Source organism: Oncorhynchus nerka, linkage group LG5 (genome assembly GCF_034236695.1).
Source record: "Oncorhynchus nerka isolate Pitt River linkage group LG5, Oner_Uvic_2.0, whole genome shotgun sequence".
Lineage (NCBI taxonomy): Eukaryota > Metazoa > Chordata > Actinopteri > Salmoniformes > Salmonidae > Oncorhynchus > Oncorhynchus nerka.
The window spans coordinates 53156731-53180285 of NC_088400.1; the positions used below are offsets into that span (position 1 = coordinate 53156731).

Here is a 23555-nt window from a genome sequence, read left to right on the forward strand (position 1 = left end):
TCTATAAAGTCTTAATTTGCTAGATCGTAAGAATTCATGAAAACGACATTTTAGATTTTTGGTCTTAATTTAAGGTTAGGCATAATATTAGCAGTGTAGTTGGGGTTAGATTTAAAATCTAATTTTAAGACGAGCAATTGTAGAAATAGGCGGGGTTTATGACTTTGTGGCTGGAGTAACTAGTGACCACCAGTAACATCGGTTCCTACTTTTTTTTTAATCCATGACGGGCCTTCGCGGATCTATCCGCCTATCCATACCCCGTGATCACCAAAACAACACAACAAAGTGGGGGAAAGATGGCGAGCGGAGAGGAGGCTAGATGCCCCTCTGTTTCTTCCGTACTCGAGGACCTGTTCCCTGCCGGAGGATCAGAGCAAGTATGCGGTGATGGGAACCCTGAGCTCGTGCAACTGCGGGAGCGTCTTCAAGGCTGGCTATCGCAATATGAGCCTTTGCTGTTATGGATGCAGAGGCTGCTTGTTTGGGAAAGGCCGCTCTACAGCATCTTTGTTGCTCTCACGCTGAACACCTTGTTCTGGTAATGCTAAATAATTAGTAAGAATAACTCATGTAATCAGTTATTTTGCACTGAATAGGAAGATGCACTGTAGCTAATGTCTTAGCTTGATAGTAGTAGTAGCTACTTACTGTAGTTTGATTGAATGACAACGATAATCCTCCTCGGGCGACAGTGACGCGCTAGCTAGGTGGCTAATTAGCTATTTAATGATGTCTGTTGGTAGTTTGGTATGCCAAAGTTTACCCTACTATTATCGAATAAACGAGTAACGTTTCGCTAAATACTCTACATAAATTCTAAGTGCGCTATCTTTCAAATTACAGTAACTTACGTAGTTGACAGCTGTCAAATCTGGATAACAAGACGTGAGCGTTCGGGATAGAAATGTGTAAGTAAATGTAGAACAAACGTGCCTCTCCGACATGTAGACCAAGGAATCATGACGGCTGTATTCATGGCACGTTAAATCTGCAACGTTTGACAACTGAACGTGGCCAAGTTGGCAGGAGATCTGTTTTGTGTATTGTCCTGAACCAGGACAGGGGGCTAGCTGACAGTCTATTCACTCTTGTGGCTAGCTAGTTAACGTTACTAACATTGGTTACATTTTAAAATGGTATGGGTTGTTTGTCTTTTTTACAGGCTTCTGTCGTCGACGTCCCTGCGTCCTCTCTTCCTCCTGAGTCTTTCCATTCTAGGGCTCATGCAGCTGGAGAGATGGAAGCATAAGTTACCTCTTACAACAGGTAAGTTCATAAACTCAACAAAATAGAAAACGTCCTCACTGTCAACTGAATTTATTTTCAGCAAACTTAACATGTGTAAATATTTGTATGAACATGAGTCAACAACAGACAAACTGAACAAGTTCCACAGACATGTTACACATGCCTCTTGGAGGGAATGCAACACAACACTGTGGAGTGAAAGAGGTATGTGACTGTAGGTGCAGGTAAGGATGACACCGAATTTTACCGTTAACATGGAATTTATTCCTTCACACGGTAATTTTTGGGAAAAGTTGCTGGACGGAAGCTAAGACAGTTAGAGCCCCCTCTCCTACCCACAACTTACCTAACTAGCACCACCTGGCGCACTAACCAAAATACAGGGGATGGTCTACCCAGGTCTTACCTAGTGTGCATCTACAGAATACATACTAGGGGTATATGTATGCCCGCAGGCCTCTTGCCTAAGCACTCCCAAGGTGCCTTCCCCCTGGGAACAAAAACTAACGTGAACAACTTCAATCATCAAAACACAGTCCTTGTGACAAAAACATACCTCAACAGGACCGGCTACTAAATACTGTACAAAAACTGTCTGCGCAACAACTAACACAAGACATACTAATAAGCTCTCTCTTTCTGAGCAAACGAACACTGGCTTATATACAGCTGGAGAAGGTGTCTGTAATTGCCGACAGCTGTATCCCCTGACGAGAGGGCGGGGTCAGCTCCAATCTGCAATGGGGCCGACCAATCAGCTGCTTGGGGGAATCCAGGAAGCCATTTCCTGAAATACATACATACAAACCCACAACAACACAGAAACTGAGGAACGTAACACTAACAGAAATTCCATAATGTGTCCCTGAACAAAGGGGGGTCAAAATCAAAAGTAACAGTCAGTATCTGGTGTGGCCATCAGCTGCATTAAGTACTGCAGTGCATCTCCTCATGAACTGCACCAGATTTGCCAGTTCTTGCTGTGAGATGTTACCCCACTCTTCCACCAAGGCACCTGCAAGTTCCCGGACATTTCTGGGGAGAATGGCCCTAGCCCTCACCCACCGATCCAACAGGTCCCAGGTGTGCTCAATGGGATTGAGATCCGGGCTCTTCGCTGGCCATGGCAGAACACTGCCATTCCTGTCTTGCAGGAAATCACACACAGAATGAGCAGTATGGCTGGTGGCATTGTCATGTAAGGATGAGCCTGCAGGAAGGGTACCACACAAGGGAGGAGGATGTCTTCCCTGTAACACACAGCGTTGAGATTGCCTGCAATGACAACAAGCTCAGTCCGATGATGCTGTGACACACCGCCACAGACCATGACGGCCCCTCCACCTCCAAATTGATCCCGCTCCAGAGTAGAAGCCTTGGTGTAACGCTCATTCCTTCGACGATAAACGCAAATCCGACCATCACCTCTGGTGAGACAAAACTGCGACTCGTCAGTGAAGCATACTTTTTGCCAGTCCTGTCTGGTCCAGCGTCGGTGGCCATGCCTTACAGCAGGCCTACAAGCCCTGTCCAGCCTCTCTCAGCCTATTGCGGACAGTCTGATGGAGGGATTGTGCGGTCCTGGTGTAACTCGGCAGTTGTTGTTGCCATCCTGTACCTGTCCTGCAGGTGTGATGTTCGGATGTACCGATCCTGTGCAGGTGTTGTTACACGTGGTCTGACACTGCGAGGATGATAAGCTGTCCGTCCTGTCTCCCTGTAGCACTCTCTTAGGTGTCTCACAGTATGGACATTGCAATTTATTGTCCTGGCCACATCTGCAGTCCTCGTGCCTCCTTGCAGCATGCCTAAGGCATGTTCACGCAGATGAGCAGGGACCCTGGGCATCATTCTTTTGGTGTTTTTCAGAGTCAGTAGAAAGGCCTCTTTAGTGCCCTAAGTTTTCATAACTGTGACCTTAATTGCCTACCGTCTGTAAGCTGTTAGTGTCTTAATGACCGTTCCACAGGTGCATGTTCATTAATTGTTTATGGTTCATTGAACAAGCATGGGAAACAGTGTTTAAAACCTTTACAATGAAGATCTGTGAAGTTATTTAGATTTTTACGAATTAACTTTGAAAGACAGGGTCCTGAAAAAGGGAAATTTTTTGTTGTTGTTGCTGAGTTTAGTAGGTGCATGCATGCATTACTCATGCCACAGCCACCCCTGGCCCTGGGGTCAGTGTGATGTCTGAAATGCTAGTATAGGTCACGATTTGATAAGATGGTTAAATGTTAGTGCTGTCGATTTGGATTTGATTTGACATAACATTGTTCTGATGACTTTGATTACCAAGCCTACTCTATGAAGTCTAAAGTGTTTTGTTGATGTTGGACTTCGATGAACAAATCTGTACTGTCTCCTCTCTCCACTACAGTTCAGTATCCTGAGGCCAACCCAATGGAAAGGTACACATCTTGACTCAAAGGTCCAATGCAGTTGTTTTAATCTCAATTTCAAATCATTTCTGGGTAACGATTAAGTACCTTACTGTGATTGTTTATAATTAAAATAGTACAAAAATAAACAAATAACTTCTTAGAAAGAGCAATTCCTCAAGCAAGAATTTAGCTAGGAGGGGTCTGAGTGGGTAGGGGAACATGTAACATTAGCTGTTATTGGCAGAGGTTTGGAATTCTCTTTCTTATTTGTCTATTAACTAATTTAATGCATGATGATGTCACCATGGAAGGCCTAAACTTCATCCCACCAAAACAGGCTGAAATTGCAGGCGTTCTTTTCAAACAGCTCTTACACTAAAAGGGAATTATCATCATTTTCACAATTTCACAGTATTATTCTAACCTCATAGTGTGGAAATATAAAACAGGACAATCACAATTTTGACTACACTGGGCCTTGAAACACATCCTAACTCACCCTGCTCCTATAACACCTTCAATCACTTTACTGTTAGAGACTATCATGTGGTTATTCAGGCGTTTTCCCTACTTGTTTGCTGGTCTGTGCCTGTCAATAGCATTAGGGCACATATTTATTAAGAGTAGTAGAAGAGCTGATCTAGGACCAGGCTCACTCTATCCATTGTAATCTGATCCTATATCAGCTCTCCTACTCTGAGATGCTTGAATCCTTTTAGGTCTGGCTTAGTACTGCTTGTGTTCGTGTGTACATCCCACAGTCTCTTTCTCTGACTGCAGAGAGACCATGAATGTGCAACCCCGGCTCCTCAGTATTCCAGAGCTCAGCCACCACCTGGTGGAGAGCTACCTCTACTGCTGCCTCTTCGTCCAGGAGATGCTGCAGTACAAAAGGCAGAACCATGGAAAGGTATGTTGGGTTTGTTGGCTGCTCAGTGGGTTAGAGCTCATTGCCTCCATCAGGGTTGTGGGTTCGATTTCCACGTGGGCCACATATAGTGATTGTCATTTGGTATCTGGAGGTCGACGTGTATTAAAACTGTTACCATATTGTTATATTATGAAGTGCCTCAGTCATGGTTTATCAAAACATTAAATTGGTTGAGTTGCATACATTTTTTTATATAGCTGAAGCAGAGGAGGCTGGTGGCAGAAGCTGTAGGAGGGGAGGACGAGCTCATTGTAATGGCTGGAATGGAATTTATGGAACGGCGTCAAATGTGATTTCCATGTGTTAGATAGCGTTGCATGAATCCCATTCCAGCCATGACAATGAGCCTCCTCCTATAGCGCCTCCCACCATCCTCCTCTGACCTGAAGAGGTATTTGCTGAAGTAGTTGTCCCTCCTCTACATTAGTTTCAGCCAACTTGCAAGTTTAATGACACTGCGTCTCTTTTTTCTCTCCAGTTCTGTGCCATGATGTGCTCTGGCTGTTCTGTGCTCGCCGTGGTGGGACACTACGTACCAGGAATCATGATATCCTATATCATCGGTGAGCTGCCTTGCTTTTTCAATTATTTGTCCTTGTTTTTGACAAAGGCAACCAACCAACCAACCAACCAGTATGCCAAAGGGTGTGGTTGTCTAAGAAATGCAGTGCTACTGCATAACAATTGCCAATAACCTCTAAAATGCAACCTTCATACCACCATTTATAGTGTTGCCATTCCCCAACCTGGAAATGTATTGTGATTTGACCATATGTGATGCTCAGTATTCCAGGGTTGTAGTCTATAGTGCACACATTAGCCAAACATTTGCAATAGAAACCGCTTACGCCACGGTGTAGTGTTTGGAGTAATTGGTTTCAGTTGCAAAATGTTTTACTACGTTGTTCACTAATGAATACAACCCTGAGGTATATCCCTTTCTCTGGTTAAACTAAAGATGGTGTGCATTCCAAATGGAACACTATTCCCTATATAGTGCACTACTTTTGTCCAGAACTCTATGGGTCCTGGTCAAAAGTAGTGCACTATGTAGGCAAAAGGGTGCCATTTGGGATGCTGTGCTTGTCATGGTGAGTCAAACGCCATTTAAGTGCCATGTTGAGGTTGTTTTTTGTCCTGTGCCCAGCGCTGAGTGTGTTGGTGTGGCCTCTGGTGGTGTACCACGAGCTTATCCAACGGATGTACACAGGCCTGGAGCCCATTCTGATGAAACTGGACTACAGCATGAAGGGAGACACGCAGCACCGCAAGCACGATAAGAGGAGTGAGTTTACACTGTGTGTGTGTGTGTGTGTGTGTGCGCGCGCGTGTTGTCTGTCAGTATGTGTTTGATGGTGCGTGTGTGTGCCCTGCCATCATTCACATGTCACCAGGTCCCCCCTCTCTAGCTGTGAACACTGAACGTCAGGGTTGCCTGGGAAATCGTTCTCCTCCCTTCCAGTTTGTGGCACTGGTGTGGCAGCTGGAGCAAATTTATTTTCAGACATGTAAGGATCCTGTCCACGGATCCTTAAAGGCCTTACGTCATCAAATGTCTTAAATTGCACTTTTAAAGGGCTTTAAAATATGCAACAGAGATGACTACAGTGTTTCTGTTATATTATGCAGCTGCTTAGTTGTTGCCACTGCTGGAAAAACAAACAAAATTGATTGATAATTGATTAAATTGATAATACTCTGGGCGCACATTCAAGACCTATCCACATATACACCTCTGAGTCACGTCGTTGCCAGAGGGGAGAGCAAGGTAGCCTATGCCATTTGAAAGACAACACTAACTAGAGATGGGACGATGAACTGAAAATTACTGCCCTGATCGTACCGAAGCAACTTTGCTTATGTTTGTAATTTCGGTGATTAGGCTAATCAACAGTCCTGCTCATTTTTTTTTTTTTATTATTATTTTTTTTTTGGGGGGGGGGGGTTCTAAAACCATTATTTGGTCAACTGTAATGTACATTAACCTGCTTCCTGCAACGAAAGTATCTGCCCTGTCCATGTTTCTCACTCTCGCTCCCCTCTTTGCACATGGATTGAAGGGAGAGATGTATTCTGATAAGCGCAAGCATACTGAAAGTTGAGCAACATTTCAAAATATAATTGCGTGAAAGACAGTTTTTCAAACAACTACTCTTACTGCTGTTAAGCGACTCTATTTCTGAACTGTCAATATAGAGGAAAAAAACACTTTACAAACACAGTATGGAATTGATATGATTTGCCAACGGAGCAGTGAATTTTACGGTGAATACATCAAGTATGCTACCAATGGACGTTACATTTTTTGTAGGACGTTACATTTACTGTTAGTTTCTTTAGCCATACAATTGATCTAACATATTTAGCAATCTAGCTAAAATGTTTTGAGTTCCCACTTCCTCAGTTGGTAAATGTATGTAGCATTGGCTATAGCCTAGGCCAATATATATGCACAACAAATATACAGGCAAATTAATCTCTAAAGATACAAAAATATCAAATTATTCTGGATCATATTTTGAAATATTGCACATCAAAATATCCATCATGCACTCCCTGAATATGTTACTGAAATGGCATACTTCTTTACTTGACACTGGAAAGTCAGTCTAGAGCCCTCCCACTTCGCTACCTTGCTTCGAAGTATAGCCATTTGATACCTGACTTAATGAATCAACTTTTTGGTTGTAGTCTAATGTTATAGCATAATACCTCTAGAAGAGCTACAGTATATGTAGACTTTTGTTCCAGCCCCACTCTAACAAACCAGACTCTACAAATCAACTGCTCAACAGGACCTTGTTAAGCTGACTTCGGTGTGTTTGAGCAGTGCTGGATCAAAAGCCTCCAGATGGAGAGTTGACCATGTGTTTTATACAGTAACAGTGCTGTATATTTGACCTTTTTAAGGCATTTTTTTATCGGTGGTATTGAGTATCATTATACTAAGCTGGTATTGATATCAAAGCCAAAATTCTGGAAACTTAGTTAATGATTAGTCAATTGGGGTAGCCCAACAAATGCAGATGGGCAACCCCATGCTTCAGCCATCTATAGTCTAGCCAGTAGCCACTATGCTACTACATTCATCAGGCTCAATGCTAAAATAGCACACCTGCCTGATAATGAGCCACCTTTGGTGAAAATATGACATGTCGCCAACATGGGCTCATTTCTGGAGAAGAATATTAGCTGGTGTGGTGCTCGCAGACCTCAATTTGTATTAAATTGCATGCCAAGTGACATGAAAAAGTCCTTAAGTCTTAAATTCAACTTATTGGATCCTGTAGTTACCCTTTAAACTGTGTGTGTGTGTTGCAGAGGTGAAGAAGGAGGTGGAGGAAGGGGATGAGCCCAGGGCTGAGACGGAGAGCGAGAGCGAGGAGGAGCTGTCCTGCTTTGCCCCCCTGGTAAGCACCACATCGTCTGCCATCTTGCACTAAGATCGTGTGTGTGGACATATTTACCTATACTTGTGGGGACCAGAACAAAAATTTGACTAACTGAGGACATTTTGTTGGCCCCCACAAGGGGAAACGGGCTATTTCTAGGGGATTAAGGTTAGAATTAGGGTTGAGGGCAATGTTCCCTCATTTATTTCGTCACTGAGCAAATTTCAGGTCTGCAGAGCCCCAACTTGAATGTGACAATTCAGTGTAACTTCCAGTACACGTTTACTGTGAACCCTGAGGCTGTAGCCGCTTTAAGTTAGTTTTTTAACAGTGGCCAAGTAGACTACTATGGCTATTTGATCATAATGTAGTCTTACCAGAGTGACCTACCATCAGAAACAATGGAGAAAATGCATCCCAAAACATTTTAATCTGGAAATAGCTGTTCTATCATTCAGCCAATGTGTGATGTTCAATGTCGGCCTACATTCCATGAGACTTTTGAAAGAAAATAAACATGCAGGGCTTGACATGAATCTTTATCCACTCAGACAAGGAAGTAACTGAAAATGTTGTGACTGAAGCAAGAAACCACTTTACAAGATAATATGCATTATTATTCCCATACCATTATTACAGAGAATCAGACAAATTGTGCTGCCTATTGTCTACTTAGTTTATTCAAGCCTGCCTCAAAAAACAGCACTGCCCCTTTAAAAATATATATATCTTTACCTGACTTGCTTTTCAACGATGTTTAGAAATTTACAGGTGTTGTGCTCTTGTAGGAAGCAGTCACTCCCCCATTGCGGACTACAAATTATCTATAACTGGGCTAATAACTCACTCACTAGAAAAGGATATGAACAAAATGTGCATAGGTGCAAAAACATGCAGCTCTCGCTTTGATCTCAAAACAAGAGCATCTACTCACGACCGCTCATGCTGTAAATACAGTTCAGTTTAAAGTAAATGGCACAGATCCATAAATGGCAATGGTCTATTTGCATATCAAAAATATAATTTTATTTGTCACGTACACGTGTTTAGCAGATGTTATTGCAGGTGTAGCGAAATGCTTGTGAAATAGGTCTACCGCAGGTCTGATTGGTTATGCCGCACCGGTCTGTGTAGAGTACTGGCTAGAGTCATGCATGTCAAATAATTAGGCTGTTTCAAAATTTGACATGTGTTGCATCCCAATAATCTTTCCTTTCTCCCGAAGTGTGTACATGTTCACTTCCCCTTATGGATTTGAAAGGAAATTCATGTTTATGGAAACTCCCTCTAGCCCACGCCTATAAATTAAATTATTTTAAATATGTATGGAATAGAACAAACGCACACTTCAGGAGGAATGAGAGATTATTCATACTTTACCAAGACATTCCCCTCAATGAATGGCTAAATATTTGTTTTTTACAGAATGTGGTTTAATTCATGTTTCAATGTTGACATTCAATTGAGAGGATAAGACAATATTATTGCTTGACTTTCTAATCACCTAATTGGGCTCTAGTATGGGTTCTGTCGAGAGCCTTTCACTATAGAACAATGGTGATATCATAAAATTGTGCCATGTCATTGGTCAGGTGGATGCAAAGACCACAGCCCTGGCTATGGCCATCACCGACTCGGAGCTGTCTGACGAGGAAGCATCCATTTTGGAGAGTGGGGGGTTCTCCGTATCCAGAGCTACCACCCCACAGCTCACAGACGTCTCTGAAGGCAAGTACCCAAGCACAACAGGCCCTTCCTCCAAAGTATCTGTCCTGCAACTTGGATTTAAAAGAAAATAAATGGTGTGTATTAATTAGTGCAAACCGAAGCAAAATGTTTTGCCTCATAAACAAATACTCACCGGTAGCCTAGCGTGTTGTTATTGTCGGTCAATCAAAGCGACACCACAGTCAGAGGCTCCATGTGTGTAGTAAGTGAAGTGGGAAATTTCTAATCCATGCTAAATGGAATTAGGCTACAATGATCAACCAAGTGGTAGGCTGTGGTTTCATATGAATAAAGTTGTTGTACACAAGGATGCCTCAATAAGCCTTGCTACTTTAGCTAGTTAGCTGGCTACTGTAGCTAGCTTCTTTACAAAGATTAGATGCAGTCAAGAAGGGCACTTGCAGATGGTATGATAACCTATGGCAGCAACAAGTTTGTCTAACTAGCGTGAGTCGTTTTGGCATCTTTCTCTCTCCCTCCATACCACACACAGACTGTCACACACACCGGCCCCTGCTCCCCTATCGCCCCTCCCCCACACTTCCAAGCAGAACGCAGCGCACCGACTCTCAAGTTACGCGAGCAAGTCTCCATTGAAGTAAACAAAAATATATATCTTTAAAACATGTATTTAGACTATCTGAAAAATCATGTTATTATTCTAATAGTGAAATCATTTCAAATGCTCAGCCCTAGCATATAACCCGATGTTAGAAGTACTTCTGTGTTAACTCAAATACGACATGGTTCCAGTTTAACAACGTTTACTCAACTGTATTAGCACAATACATGGCTGCAATTGGCTCAGGCCAGGTTAATCTACAACGAGACTCCTGCTAATAACAGAGTGATAGCGCCCTAAACAGAAATATAGTGATACTTACTTTAAAAAATGAATTTAACAATCTCACACTTTTTTCTTTTAATTCAAGACAAATAAACCATTAAATGTCCCAAGTAATATTTAAGTTCCCCATTACAAATGGGTTGTGTGAGAACGTTTTTATTTGTATTTCTCAAGCTGCCACTTTCCATTACTGAGTGCCTTTAGGAGCACAAGACTGGATGCTCCCTTGTTGTCCACCACAAAATCCGCTGGATTCTCGATGCTTGAATAAGTTCCTTGATGCTGCTTATCTCAAGGCAGTCTTTTCTCTGTGACAGACTTGGTTGACTTCACAGCATCAACTAAGGAGTAGTTGTCAGTGACACAAACTACAGGTAGAATGTGCAGTTTTGTCTCACCAGTGGTAAGTTCTGATGAGAACAGAGTTGCAAGAAAGATAGCATTGTCAATTTCATCTGCAAGAGCAAGGGTTTCTCCAGCAAGTGTGCTTTGGACAACCCTTCTGATCCTTTTTGACTGCCAACAGATAGGTGAGAATCTTCCTCCTTCACCCATTAACACAATTACATGTCCACCTTGTGTGCCTCCATCTGTAAGGTTCCCTAGGGAAGCATCACTGAAGACAACTAGTTTCAGAGTCATCTTTTCAAACATGCTGAAACTTTAGCCACTTGTGATTACAGTTTACGAACAACTTTGTTTGCCTCGTGAATGGTTTGTACAGTGGTGTTTTGTGTTGGATGCCAAGTTGCAGCCATCAAACATTACATCAGGTCTACTCTGTCAAGGAACATATAGAATTTGACCTATATTTGAACTCAATTGATCAACTTCAATTCCACCGAGAGGGGAATTATTCTACGGCTCTTGAAGAATCCATGTGGATAGGTTGAAGATTCTTGATTTCGCTCTCCTGTTGCATCAGTATTGTTCCATCGGCTGTAATAACCTCTATGCCAACATAACAAAAATGATCATGCTCCTCACGCCTGACCTGGAAAACAGCTTTGAGGTGTGGAATCAGTTGGAGTAAAGGTCCGTGAGCCAACCCAGATAAAGTCATCAACATGACAGGGAAGTACTCCAGTCACATTGCATTAGAAGCCTGCAGGATCCACTTGTGACATTTTTCCACCTGTACTCAGCATTGTTGCCTTGACATTGTTGTATCAGTAAGAGTGATGCCTCTGCCAGGCCATACACACTTTTTAGTTTCCACAGTGTTCCTTCACTCTTAGCTTCAGGCGGAGGTCGGATGTGAATGTCCCTTGACAGCTCTGTTCCCTGAAAAAAAAATGCAGATTTTATGTCTATGGAATTAATTTTTTATTATTTGTAATAATGACAATTACAACAATACTGAATGAACACTTATTTTAACTTAATACATCAATAAAATCAATTTAGTCTCAAATAAATAATGAAACATGTTCAATTTGGTTTAAATAATGCAAAAACAAAGTGTTGGAGAAGAAAGTAAAAGTGCAATATGTGCTATGTAAGAAAGCAAACGTTTGTTCCTTGCTCAGAACATGAGAACATATGAAAGCCCCCTTTTCCTCCCCAATTTCATGGTATCCAATTGTTAGTAGCTACTATCTTGTCTCATCGCTACAACTCCTGTACGGGCTCGGGAGAGATGAAGGTTGAAAGTCATGCGTCCTCCAATACACAACCCAACCAAGCCACACTGCTTCTTAACACAACGCGCATCCAACCCGGAAGCCAGCCGCACTAATGTGTCGGAGGAAACACCGTGCACCTGGCAACCTTGGTTGGCGCGCACTGCGCCCGGTCCGCCACAGGAGTCGCTGGTGCGCGATGAGACAAGGATATCCCTACCGGCCAAGCTCTCCCTAACCCGGACGACGCTATGCCAATTGTGCGTCGCCCCACGGACCTCCCGGGCGCGGCCTTTCCACTCTTGACAGTCAACTCATTTGTAGTACACTTTGTTTCCAATCTCGTACTTCTCATCGGTGGATTGAAGCTGTTTACGCAGAGCCCTGTGAATTCTCTCTGAACACTGCTTCAGTGAACGCCTTTCTCGCTGAATGTAGTGCTGAAAGGTGCTGTCCCACCCACGCACTCACACTGGTCCCTTCTAGTGCTGGTGGCTTGTCAACCAGTACAGAGGAAAGATGATTTTTCAAAGCTGATACCAATTATTGGAAGACCAAAAAAAAGCTGATACCGACTAATCTGAAGGTTATTTTTTAAATATATTTATTTATTTATAATAATGACAATTACAACCATACTGAATGAACACTTGTTTTAACTTAATACATCAATAAAATCGATTTAGTCTCAAATAAATAATGAAACATGTTCAATTTGGTTTAAATAATGCAAAAACAAAGTTTTGGAGAAGAAAGTAATAGTGCAATATGTTCCATGTAAAAAAAAATCAAAAAAACGTTTAAGTTCCTTGCTCAGAACATGAGAACATATGAAAGCTGGTAGTTCCTTTTAACATGAGACTTCAATATTCCATGGTAAGAAGTTTTAGGTTGTAGTTATTATAGGACTATTTCTCTATGCCATTTTATATTTCATATACCTTTTGACTATTGGATGTTCTTATAGGCACTTTAGTATTGCCAGCCTAATCTCGGGAGTCATAAACAGTGCAATGCTTGAAGCACAGCGAAGAGCTGCTAGCAAAGCAGTAAAGAGCTGTTTGAATGAATGCTTACGAGCCTGCTGCTGACTACCACCGCTGTCAGACTGCTCTATCAAATATCAAATCATAGACTTAATTATAATATAATAACACACAGAAATACGAGCCTTAGTTTCCGGATTTGACCATAGTTCATTACTATCATTTTCGAAAACAAAACGTTTATTCTTTCAGTGACATACGGAACCGTTCAGTATTTTAGCTAACCGATGGCATCCATAAGTCTAAATATTGCTGTTATATTGCACAACCTTCAATGTTATGTCATAATTATATAAAATTCTGGCAAATTAATTACGATCTTTGTTAGAAAAAAATGGTCTTCACACAGTTTGCAATGAGCCAGACGGCCCAAACTGCTGCATATACCCTGACTCTGCTTGCACAGAACGCAAGAGAAGTGGCACAATTTCCCTAGTTAAATTAATGTTGGCAGGCAATATTAACTAAATATGCAGGTTTAAAAATATACTTGTGCATTGATTTTAAGAAAGGCATTGATGTTTATGGTTAGGTACATTGGTGTAAAGCCAGTGCTTTTTTTCGCGAATGTGCTTGTTAAATCATCACACGTTTGGCGAAGAAGGCTGTGATTCGATGATAAATTAACAGGCACCGCATCGATTATATGCAACACAGGACAAGCTAATCGGCCATTCCGATTAATCGGTCGACCTCTAGGCTATAGCCATGAAAATTGTGCATTGCGTTTTTATTGCCATCAAAGCCTAATCTAGGGCTGTTTTTCAGTCACATCCATTGTCTTGCTTCACTTTCAGAATAATCTCTGAGTGTTTGATTGTCTCTCCATAAATCCATTGCTTCATGGACTGTAATGCAGCAGTTGTCTTTACATGTTGAATTTCTCAGCCATTTCTCTTATTTCATTATTATTGAATTCTCCATGGTCACTAGCCTAGTGGTTAGAGCGTTGGACTAGTAACCGAAAGCATGCTAGATCGAATCCCCGAGCTGACAAGGTAAAAATCTGTAGTTCTGCCCCTAAACAAGGCAGTTAACCCATTGTTCCTAGGCCGTTATTGTAAGTAAGAATTTGTTCTTAACTGTACTGGCCTAGTTAAATAAAAATTCAATCTCCAAATTTGAAAGCTCTGTTGCTTGGTGTGTCAATCATATTTTGTACCTCTTTCATATTTAGTTCACTGACATAGTTATCAAGAAATTTTGCGCCACAAACTGTGTGTGTACATGCAGTAGCAATCACAGCAGATCCTAAGAACTCAGAAGCAGATTGGTTTGAAAACAGTGTTACACTGCTCTCTCTGTTTGCATTTTCCTCTGTTTAACTTGTTCATTTTTTTACGAGGACAGTCTTTAACCCAATGGTAAGTGCTTTGACAAATGGCCCATTTTAATCTCCTGCCATATCTGTCCAGTGAATTTGTGCCGGGCAATGGCGCCCTCGTCTGGTTGTCATGAGAATAACTTTTTGGCGCCTTTTCTCTGCAGCTCTATGTAATATGCTGCGTCACTAGTCAAAAGTAGTGCACTATAGGTGGAATAGGGTGCCATTTGGGATGAATCTTGTGTTTCTCGAGGCTTGAGTTTGATGGCACCTGTGTTTGACAGGCTTTTATTGCTTTTAACCAAGGGAACAAGCCATCTGCGTTTTGGGAGCTACTAGTAATGTGTTTGGTTGGCAGGAGAAGGGTGTGGAGCCTCGTCCCAGGTCGTCCCATCTGTTATTGGCGCGACCGAAGTATTTTTCACCAAAACGTATGTTTAGTGCCGTGTTCATTGACGCCAAAGCCAGCACAGTACAAGCAGTCAAAGCCAACTGTTTCTTCCTACCACCCAGAAAGGCAGTATATAGCAACTTGAAAGCTAACACGGCATCCGGGAGAACCATCTCGTACTTGCGCATCCTATTGTATCTTTGTTCAAAATCAATTATGTAGTCCGTAATTGAAAACGAAATGTCTCTAACACTGTCAAAGTTTGAATATGCCTCGTAGGCACGGTCTTTCTATTCTCTAAGAAACACAGAATCCAGTGCTCTAATCAAAGTTCCCATACCGTCATCCTTGTTCAAATCCTCAACAGATATTTCCAGTGCTGTATCTCTCGCTCATCCTTCGAGCGATAATACAACCGCAAATACTTGCTTTTTCTTGTCCAGATTCCAAGTTAAATGTTTCCAACTTTCATACGACCTCTTCTCGTCGAAGCGAGGTGACACATTGTAGGTACTAGCCATCCGCTGCTACCAATGTTAAGTGAAATACGACACAACTACATGGTTCCAGTTTAACACCGTTTACTCAACTATATTAGCACAATACATGGTTGCCATTGCGCTCAGGCCAGGTTAATCTACAACGAGACTCCTGCGAAAGGCACACTAATAATAGTAATAGCACCGTAATAACAAATATAGGGATACTTAAAATTATGATCAATCTGATGCTTTTAAATGTGTGCGGAGAAAGGACAGAATTGGCTTGCAGGGATTTTTATAATTGAGCAGCATGTTACATGTGTTCCACAGGCCAAATCATGTGAATCAAATATCGGCACTAGCAAAATTTGATTTGTCATTGTCTTGATATATGCTGTTGACTCCTTCATTCACTATATATCAGAATTTCATATTCATTTTAATTTTCTAATCATTATTATATAGATTTTTCTATTGGGTTTTTGTCTGTACCTTTGTTTATCCCACGTGTAACTCCTGTTTTTGTCTCACTGTTTTGCTTTAACTTGGCCAGGTTGCAGTTGTAAATGAGAACTTGTTCTCAGCTGGCCTACCTGGTTAAATAAAGGTAAAGAAAAAAAACTGACTCATCGACATGGCGTTGCCACAAGCAGGATATTGTAGACATTCACTTGCAAAAAATATCTGGCCATGTGCAGATGAGCTTCAAGCTGCTGCAATGTGACAGCTGCTGGACCAAAACGGCAGAGAAGTTCAGCCTTGCGATTCACACTCTTAGAAGTCAACCCAATATTCCGATTTACTTCATGTATCGCTGACTACCTTTTAACCCCATCCTCTCTCTCTCCTGTGACTGTTTAGACCCGGACCAGCAGAGTGTGCACAATGACCCAGAGGAGGCCTTCTTAAGGGACCGATCTGAATTCCCCTCGGTTGACGAGTTTCCCATCGAGCACAGCCTCCTCCACTTTCCGTTGCGGGGCCCCGGTCAGGGCCAAGGGGACGGGGCTACGGCTGGGGGAATACGGCCCTCGGAGGGGGGGGAGCCCTTGAGCCCGGCCAGCCTCCTCATCCAGCACCTGGCCTCCCCACTCCACTTTGTCAACACACACTTCAACGGACGTGGACGACCACCAGGTGGGGACCAGGGACCACTGCTGGGTGCTGGGACAGCGGAGGAGGTGGTGCATGGGGGGGAAGTGGAGACCCAGGCCCCGAGGCAGTCACTGGAAGCCCTGAGTGTTGAGATTGTGAACACGGCAATCTCCACAGTGGTGCAGAACACTCTGTCGGCCATGCTACGCTCCACCGAGGACAGCAAGGTCCCCTCAATCGCAGATTTCCTGCCCACCGACACGCCCCCCAGTACCCTGGAAAGTCCCCATGTCGCCGAGGCAGAAAAGGACCAGGATGCGGTCGCTGTGAAGACAGAGGAGAGGAGTGCTGAGGAGATGCCGGATGACATATTTGTACCGACCGAGGATGAGGACTTTGAGCTTCTGGACCAAAGTGAACTGGAGGAGATGGACGAGGACCTGCTGGGTCTTCTCAGTCCTGATGGACAGGGGATAGTGGGAGTGGCCTCTCCCACAGATACACCCCCATCTCCAACGCACCAACCAGAGTCCTTCTAGTGTTTTCATCACCGCTCATACCCTACTGTTTTGTTTTATGTAGATATACATTATACAGATATATATGTACACTTATCAAAGTGTCTGTGGTTAGTGGCAGTTGGTTAGTGATTGAGATCACTGTGGTTGATTCTGCCTTCACACTATCACTGTGGATGAGTCCCGAATGGGACCCTTCCCTTTACAGTGCTCTACTTTTTTTTACCAGGGCCCATAGGGCTCTGGTCAAAAGTAGTGCACTATAGCTAGAATAGGGTGCCATTTGGGATGAAACTTGTGTTTCTCGAGGCTTGGGCTTGATGGCATCTGTGTTTGACAGGGTTGTAATTGCTTTTAACCAAGGGAACAAGCCATTTGAGTTTTGGGAACTACTAGTAATGTGTTTGGGTGGCAGGAGGAAGGGTTTGGAGCCTTGTCCCAGATCTGTTTGTGCTGTATGTTGTAATGCTAAATGCAGTTTGGTATATTACAGCACAATCTGCAATGGGACCAGGCTATAGGGACCAGATCTACAACCACCCTTCTCAAAGGAAATTATTAACATATTATATGTGGATGGATTCTTTGAGAGAAAGAAAAGGTTTTTGATTTGATTATATTAATATATATGATATAAACTATTTATTGCCGTCATGCGAGAATTTTAAATTAATAAAGATTCTCTATGGTCCGTAACCCAAGTCGATTCTACAATCTGCATTGGATTTAGATCTTCAGCAAAACACGTTTTCGTCATGTATGCACAAATGCGTACATTTGGGAGTTTCTTTGAAGGCAGTTTATTGACCAGCAACCCCTCAAGTAAATTCAGCACTCAATTGTGAAATCTCCCAAACAAAACTTAGTACTGCAGTAATTAGCCATACACAAAGGACTTATTTTAACAATCTATTAAAATTACATTTCAGATTCACAATAATAGGTCTTTGAAACTTAGGGTGTGTTGGACATCGTACGCACAAATACATGTTTGGGAGTTTTATCGAAGGCAATTTAATGACCAGCAGCCCAAGTAAGTTCCACACTCAGCAAAATTGTGAAATCTCCCAAACGATAATAGATCTTTACATTTTAGGGTGTATTATCTTTTTATCCCCAAACCAGGTGATGGTAAATTTCTTTACCCATATAAAACATACTTACTGTGGAATGCTGACAACCTTTTCAATTGCTCATTGTCAACATCTCAAAGGTCTATTTTGTTAGTTGTATTCTGTAATGTTTGTAAATTAATGCAAGTGCTACTTCACCTCCACCAATTGCTTAATATGTGTACAACTTAAATGTTATGGGTACTTAATACTCTTGGAAATCCCAGACCTAGGGCAAAACATTTGTAACATTGTGGGAGGCAACCAGTCTGTCTAGAGACTAGGTACCTTACATCTAAAGGTTATTTATGCTGGTTTTGTCACGGCAATCCCACATACAACTGCGATTCGCTATGACAAATTATTGAAAGTAATAGGAATACATGCATTGCATTATCTCCCCAAAAAGGTATGTTACCTAGGTCCTATGTAACAATGGGTTATAAATGTTGCAACCTGATGATTGGAATTCTTAATTTCATAAATTGGTAATTAGTGGGAATTCAGCTCGACCCCAATTTAACTAGGACAGCTTTGTTGCTGCAAGTGTGCCTATCTGAATCTCAAGGAGTAGGAGGTACATTAGTTTGCACAATGGAAGATACCGTTGCACATGGAGACTAATATGTAGATGAAAAATTTTATGTGAAGTAGAAAATGGCGTCCACCAATGTCTAGCCTAAAGTTCCCCAACCCAAGTTGTCCTTGTGCACTGTATTGTAATATAAACGAACCTTTTTCCTGGCCAATGCCTTCCAAGCACTTCTGTAAGTTTCCCTCAAAATGAGAGCAATTTGGAACATTGCATGTGATTACCAAGCATTAAAAATGCAATTGCCCTCTCCAAACTTGAAGGGAGCAAGACCTTGGCCTTTTGGCAAGCATGCAATTTGTATGTTGCAGCTTTTATTACACCAATGTCCCTTAAAGAATTCCGATAACACTACGTTGCAAATGAGGCAATTTAGTGCGATTCATTTAAAAAGTGATTTATTTTGCTGTAATCCCACTGTAACCAACTATAAAATTATATTAACAAATTGTGTTATAGAAATGTTTGCCTATGCTTTTACTGCTTCTTAATCTATAAAGGCACCTAACAAGAACTGTATTGTGAAGAAGGGTATCTATTTTCAAGTTTCTCCTGTTTTTCAGAAACTACTCATCAGTTTGATCTTTTACATCTACACAGGAACACAAACATGTTCAGAAAATGCTGATAAGATTTATTGTAATTACAACAGGTTAAACACTGACAGCAGCTCTTTGTGCAGTGAAATAATAAACTGAAACCAGGAATGGAATGCAGTTGAAATTGATTTTAAAAATCCCTTTTATCCATCTAACCCATATCCTCTTCTCCCTCCTCTTCAAACTCGCCCTCCTCCTCGGCGGTGGCATCCTGGTACTGCTGGTACTCAGATACCAGGTCGTTCATGTTGCTCTCGGCCTCGGTGAACTCCATCTCGTCCATGCCCTCTCCGGTGTACCAGTGCAGGAACGCCTTGCGGCGGAACATGGCTGTGAACTGCTCAGAGATGCGCTTAAACAGCTCCTGGATGGCCGTGCTATTGCCGATGAAGGTAGCAGCCATTTTAAGGCCGCGGGGCGGGATGTCGCAGACTGCAGTCTTGACATTGTTGGGGATCCATTCGACGAAGTAGCTGCTGTTCTTGTTCTGCACATTCAGCATCTGCTCGTCCACCTCCTTCATGGACATGCGGCCACGGAAAATGGCGGCCACAGTGAGGTAGCGGCCGTGACGGGGATCGCAGGCAGCCATCATGTTCTTGGCATCGAACATCTGCTGGGTGAGTTCAGGCACCGTCAGCGCTCTGTACTGCTGGCTGCCTCTGCTGGTGAGGGGGGCAAAGCCTGGCATGAAGAAATGCAGGCGGGGGAATGGGACCATGTTGACAGCTAGCTTACGTAGGTCGGCGTTGAGCTGGCCGGGGAAGCGCAGGCAGGTGGTGACACCACTCATGGTGGCTGACACCAGGTGGTTGAGGTCCCCGTAAGTGGGAGTTGTCAGCTTCAGAGTGCGAAAGCAGATGTCATACAAGGCCTCGTTGTCGATGCAATAAGTCTCGTCAGTGTTCTCCACTAGCTGATGCACAGACAGGGTGGCATTGTAGGGCTCCACCACAGTGTCTGACACTTTGGGGGAGGGCACCACACTGAAGGTGTTCATGATGCGGTCAGGGTACTCCTCACGGATCTTGCTAATCAACAGGGTACCCATACCAGAGCCTGTGCCGCCTCCAAGGGAGTGGGTGAGCTGGAAACCCTGAAGACAGTCGCAGCTCTCGGCTTCCTTTCTCACCACATCCAGGACAGAGTCTACCAGCTCTGCTCCCTCAGTGTAATGGCCCTTTGCCCAGTTGTTACCTGCACCACTCTGTCCTTTAAACAAACAACAAAAAGTAACGCATTGAGATGTAGGCTAGGCGTATTACTATGGTAGAATCGACTATGACAAGGTGAAATGAATTTGCAATTTCAAAGCATTTCCTCACCAAAGACAAAGTTGTCCGGTCTGAATATTTGGCCGAATGGTCCAGAGCGGACAGAGTCCATCGTGCCAGGCTCCAGATCAACTAGAATGGCACGAGGAACATACTTGCCACCTGAAATAAATTAACAATCGCATTATGGGTCAATAATTTGTCACAGATTTTCATGCAAATAGTTGAGGATAAAAACCAGTGTGATAAGAGAAAGTACATGTTTTCATATACAAAAAAAAACTAAAGTTTAAAGTGTTTCCATCGCAAACTGTTGAATTAAATAGCAAATGTTCCTACTCTGGTCTTGGCACATGCACTCTAGCCAACAGCTTGAAGATACAGTGCGGGTAGGCTAGTCTACATGAGATTTATTATGGATAAGAGTGAGAATATTTGTATTTGTCAAAAAGCAGACAAGCATCAAGTCACCAGAATTAGACCCTCTATATTTATTGGAAAGGAGCATAAAGATCTCATCTGTAGCCTAATAAATGGCATTGTTTCTCGTGAGTCGGAGACCACACCATGTTGCGTGATTCCAAGTTTACTTCGATATGATGGTTGTTATATCAATATTTGCGCGTAAATGCGTTTCCACCGACAATTTATTTTACCAACACAAAAAGATCCCACCATGTCTAGTGTATTTTGTTGTCGACATTTGGAATGTTTACTGACATTCTGTTTCCACCAGGCCTGTCATGACATGTACTTTACATGCATTACCAGGTTTCCATCCAACCTTTTTAAGGCCTTTGCTGACTATGATTTTAGCCGTCTTATGCCACAATTTTTTCCGTCCTAGACAAAATGTCCACATTGTAGGCAGATTCTTAGGTCGTTAACGATTGTCTGACGTCTTGGCTCGTTCAGTGTGACAGGGTCTAGGTCTGGCAATTTTAAGTACCGCTTCGTGCAGTCATTAGGCTCTTGGCAAAATTCTAGCAGTGTCTGAATTTTTGGGCCTTTATCATGTAGTGTGGCTGGTGTTATGAGCCGATCCTGGTGACTGACCAATAGGAACACGGTTGGCACTGAGTATGCACACAATAATACAATTAATATAATAGTAAAATTAAAACATTCAGCCTACATGCTGTGCAAGAACGATTTTCCTAATTATCTTTTATACCTGAAAGATCTGAAATCAGGCCTATTTTATTCTGAGTTTGGACATACAAAGTTTTCACATAAACCTTATAAAGATGCATACCTTGTTTTTCAGAACTCACTTCACTGGCACATAAACAAAGAAGCTTGAGTTGCTGGCACATTCCCAGATCAAAATATCAAATATAATGCTGCAGTTGACTGCAAGCCAATTTCAGAATGTGACTACAGAACAGAAGCAAATCAATATTTTAATTTAATAATATCAGTGTGATGATGTGTATCGTACAAAGGCCTTTAACTAAAGAGAACACATCATTTTTTTAAACTTGACACTACTACAAGCGCAAATACACTTTAAAATCACTTCAACTAGCTACTTTCCATTTGTATATAAGATCTGAAACCACAATAATGAAACAACCTGGGAGCAGGTCTCCAACCCTCGACCTTCTAGCCCGAAGTCCAGCGCGCTATTGACTGTGCCGCAGAGTCTATATCCGCGCTTATAAAACCAAGGTCGTTACACTACTCCCTCCTTTCAAAGAGCGCGTCCTCGCGCTAGCTTGCGACTCAACGTCTTACAGGAACGCGCTCACCGGCCAAGCACACGCACTGTCGTGGATGCAAGGTCCGATCACTTCTGACACCAACGTAATGAAACCGCAGGGAGCAGGTCTCGAACCCTCGACCTTCTAGCCCGAAGTGCAGCGCGCTATGACTGTGCAGCAAAAGCATGCTCGAGCGGACGCTTATAAACCCTGGGTCGTTACAATATATACAAAAATACCGCTATGTACATAAAGGACCATTTTCAGTTAGTTACCTGTTGCCTCATTATAGTACACGTTGATTCTCTCAAGCTGTAGATCGCTATCTCCATGATAAGTGCCTGTTGGGTCTATTCCATGCTCGTCACTGATAACCTCCCAAAACTGCAAAATTATGTTGGAATGGTTAGTGGCATGTGGGCGGGTAAACGTTACTCATAGCATTATAGCTAGCAAGCTAAAGTTAGGCGCTAGCCGAGCAGCCATCGAAAGTTGACCGAATTTTACTCATCATATCATATTACACATTTCAGATAACCAAAGCTAACGTTAACTAACAAATCGCAAATACTTTAGTTTGGATTTACCTCATGAGCAGGCTAGCGACACAAAGTTAGCTAGCTAACGTTACTTACTTTGAAAAATGCAACTGTGTTTGCAATACATTTTCATTAAAAAAATGACCTTACCTTGGCACCGATCTGATTTCCACATTGACCGGCCTGCAGATGAACAATCTCCCTCATGTTGAAATCGAGTTTCCGAGTAAATTAATCAAGATCACTTGTAAACTTCCGACTATTTAATCTTTACTACGCGCCTTTTTGTAAGCGTCTGTCTAGCGAGCCGTTGAGAGAGCGCGAGAGGGAAAAGACCGCTTCAGAGCACGTGAGGAATTTGTCTTCGCATGCATTTCATTGGCTAAATCAATATTACATCATTATCATACAAATGAAAAAAATGTGTGTGTGTGTGTAAACTCGGCAACAACAACAAAAAATCTCTCACTGTCAACTGCCTTTTATTTCAAACTTAACACATGTAAATATTAAAAGTTGTTGATAGTGATGTCTGATGAGGACCTTCCTTACAACAGGCCTACAAATCCCTCAGTCCAGCCTCTCTCAGCCTATTGCGGACAGTCTGAGCGCTGATGGAAGGATTGTGTGTTCCTGGTGTAACTCTGCAGTTGTTGTTGCCATCCTGTACCTGTCCCGCAGGTGTGATGTTCGGGTGTACCGATCCTGTGCAGGTGTTGTTAAAC

The 23555-nt window shown here is 42.6% G+C and overlaps 2 protein-coding genes across 3 annotated transcripts; one reads left to right on the top strand and one right to left on the bottom strand.

Moving 5' to 3' along the window:
- Positions 1–196: 196 nt before the first annotated feature.
- On the top strand, positions 197–19427 carry LOC115129617 (reticulophagy regulator 2-like). Its single transcript, XM_029660184.2, has 9 exons — positions 197–541; positions 1166–1269; positions 3632–3662; positions 4416–4545; positions 5045–5129; positions 5714–5851; positions 7888–7976; positions 9551–9686; positions 16260–19427. The coding sequence occupies exons 1-9, from the start codon at positions 300–302 to the stop codon at positions 17030–17032; spliced, it is 1728 nt and encodes a 575-aa protein (XP_029516044.1). The 5' UTR covers positions 197–299; the 3' UTR covers positions 17033–19427.
- Positions 18872–23175, bottom strand: LOC115129618 (tubulin beta chain). 2 transcript variants are annotated; one of them, XM_029660185.2, is made up of 4 exons: positions 22981–23175; positions 22567–22675; positions 20640–20750; positions 18872–20526 (listed from the first exon to the last, which is right to left on the bottom strand). In XM_029660185.2, exons 1-4 carry the CDS (start codon positions 23035–23037, stop codon positions 19466–19468), a joined length of 1338 nt encoding a protein of 445 aa, XP_029516045.1. In that variant the 5' UTR covers positions 23038–23175; the 3' UTR covers positions 18872–19465. The 2 variants fall into 2 exon arrangements, with proteins under 2 accessions (XP_029516045.1, XP_064874797.1); XM_065018725.1 differs by lacking the exons at positions 22567–22675; positions 22981–23175 and adding an exon at positions 22165–22371.
- Positions 23176–23555: the final 380 nt, after the last annotated feature.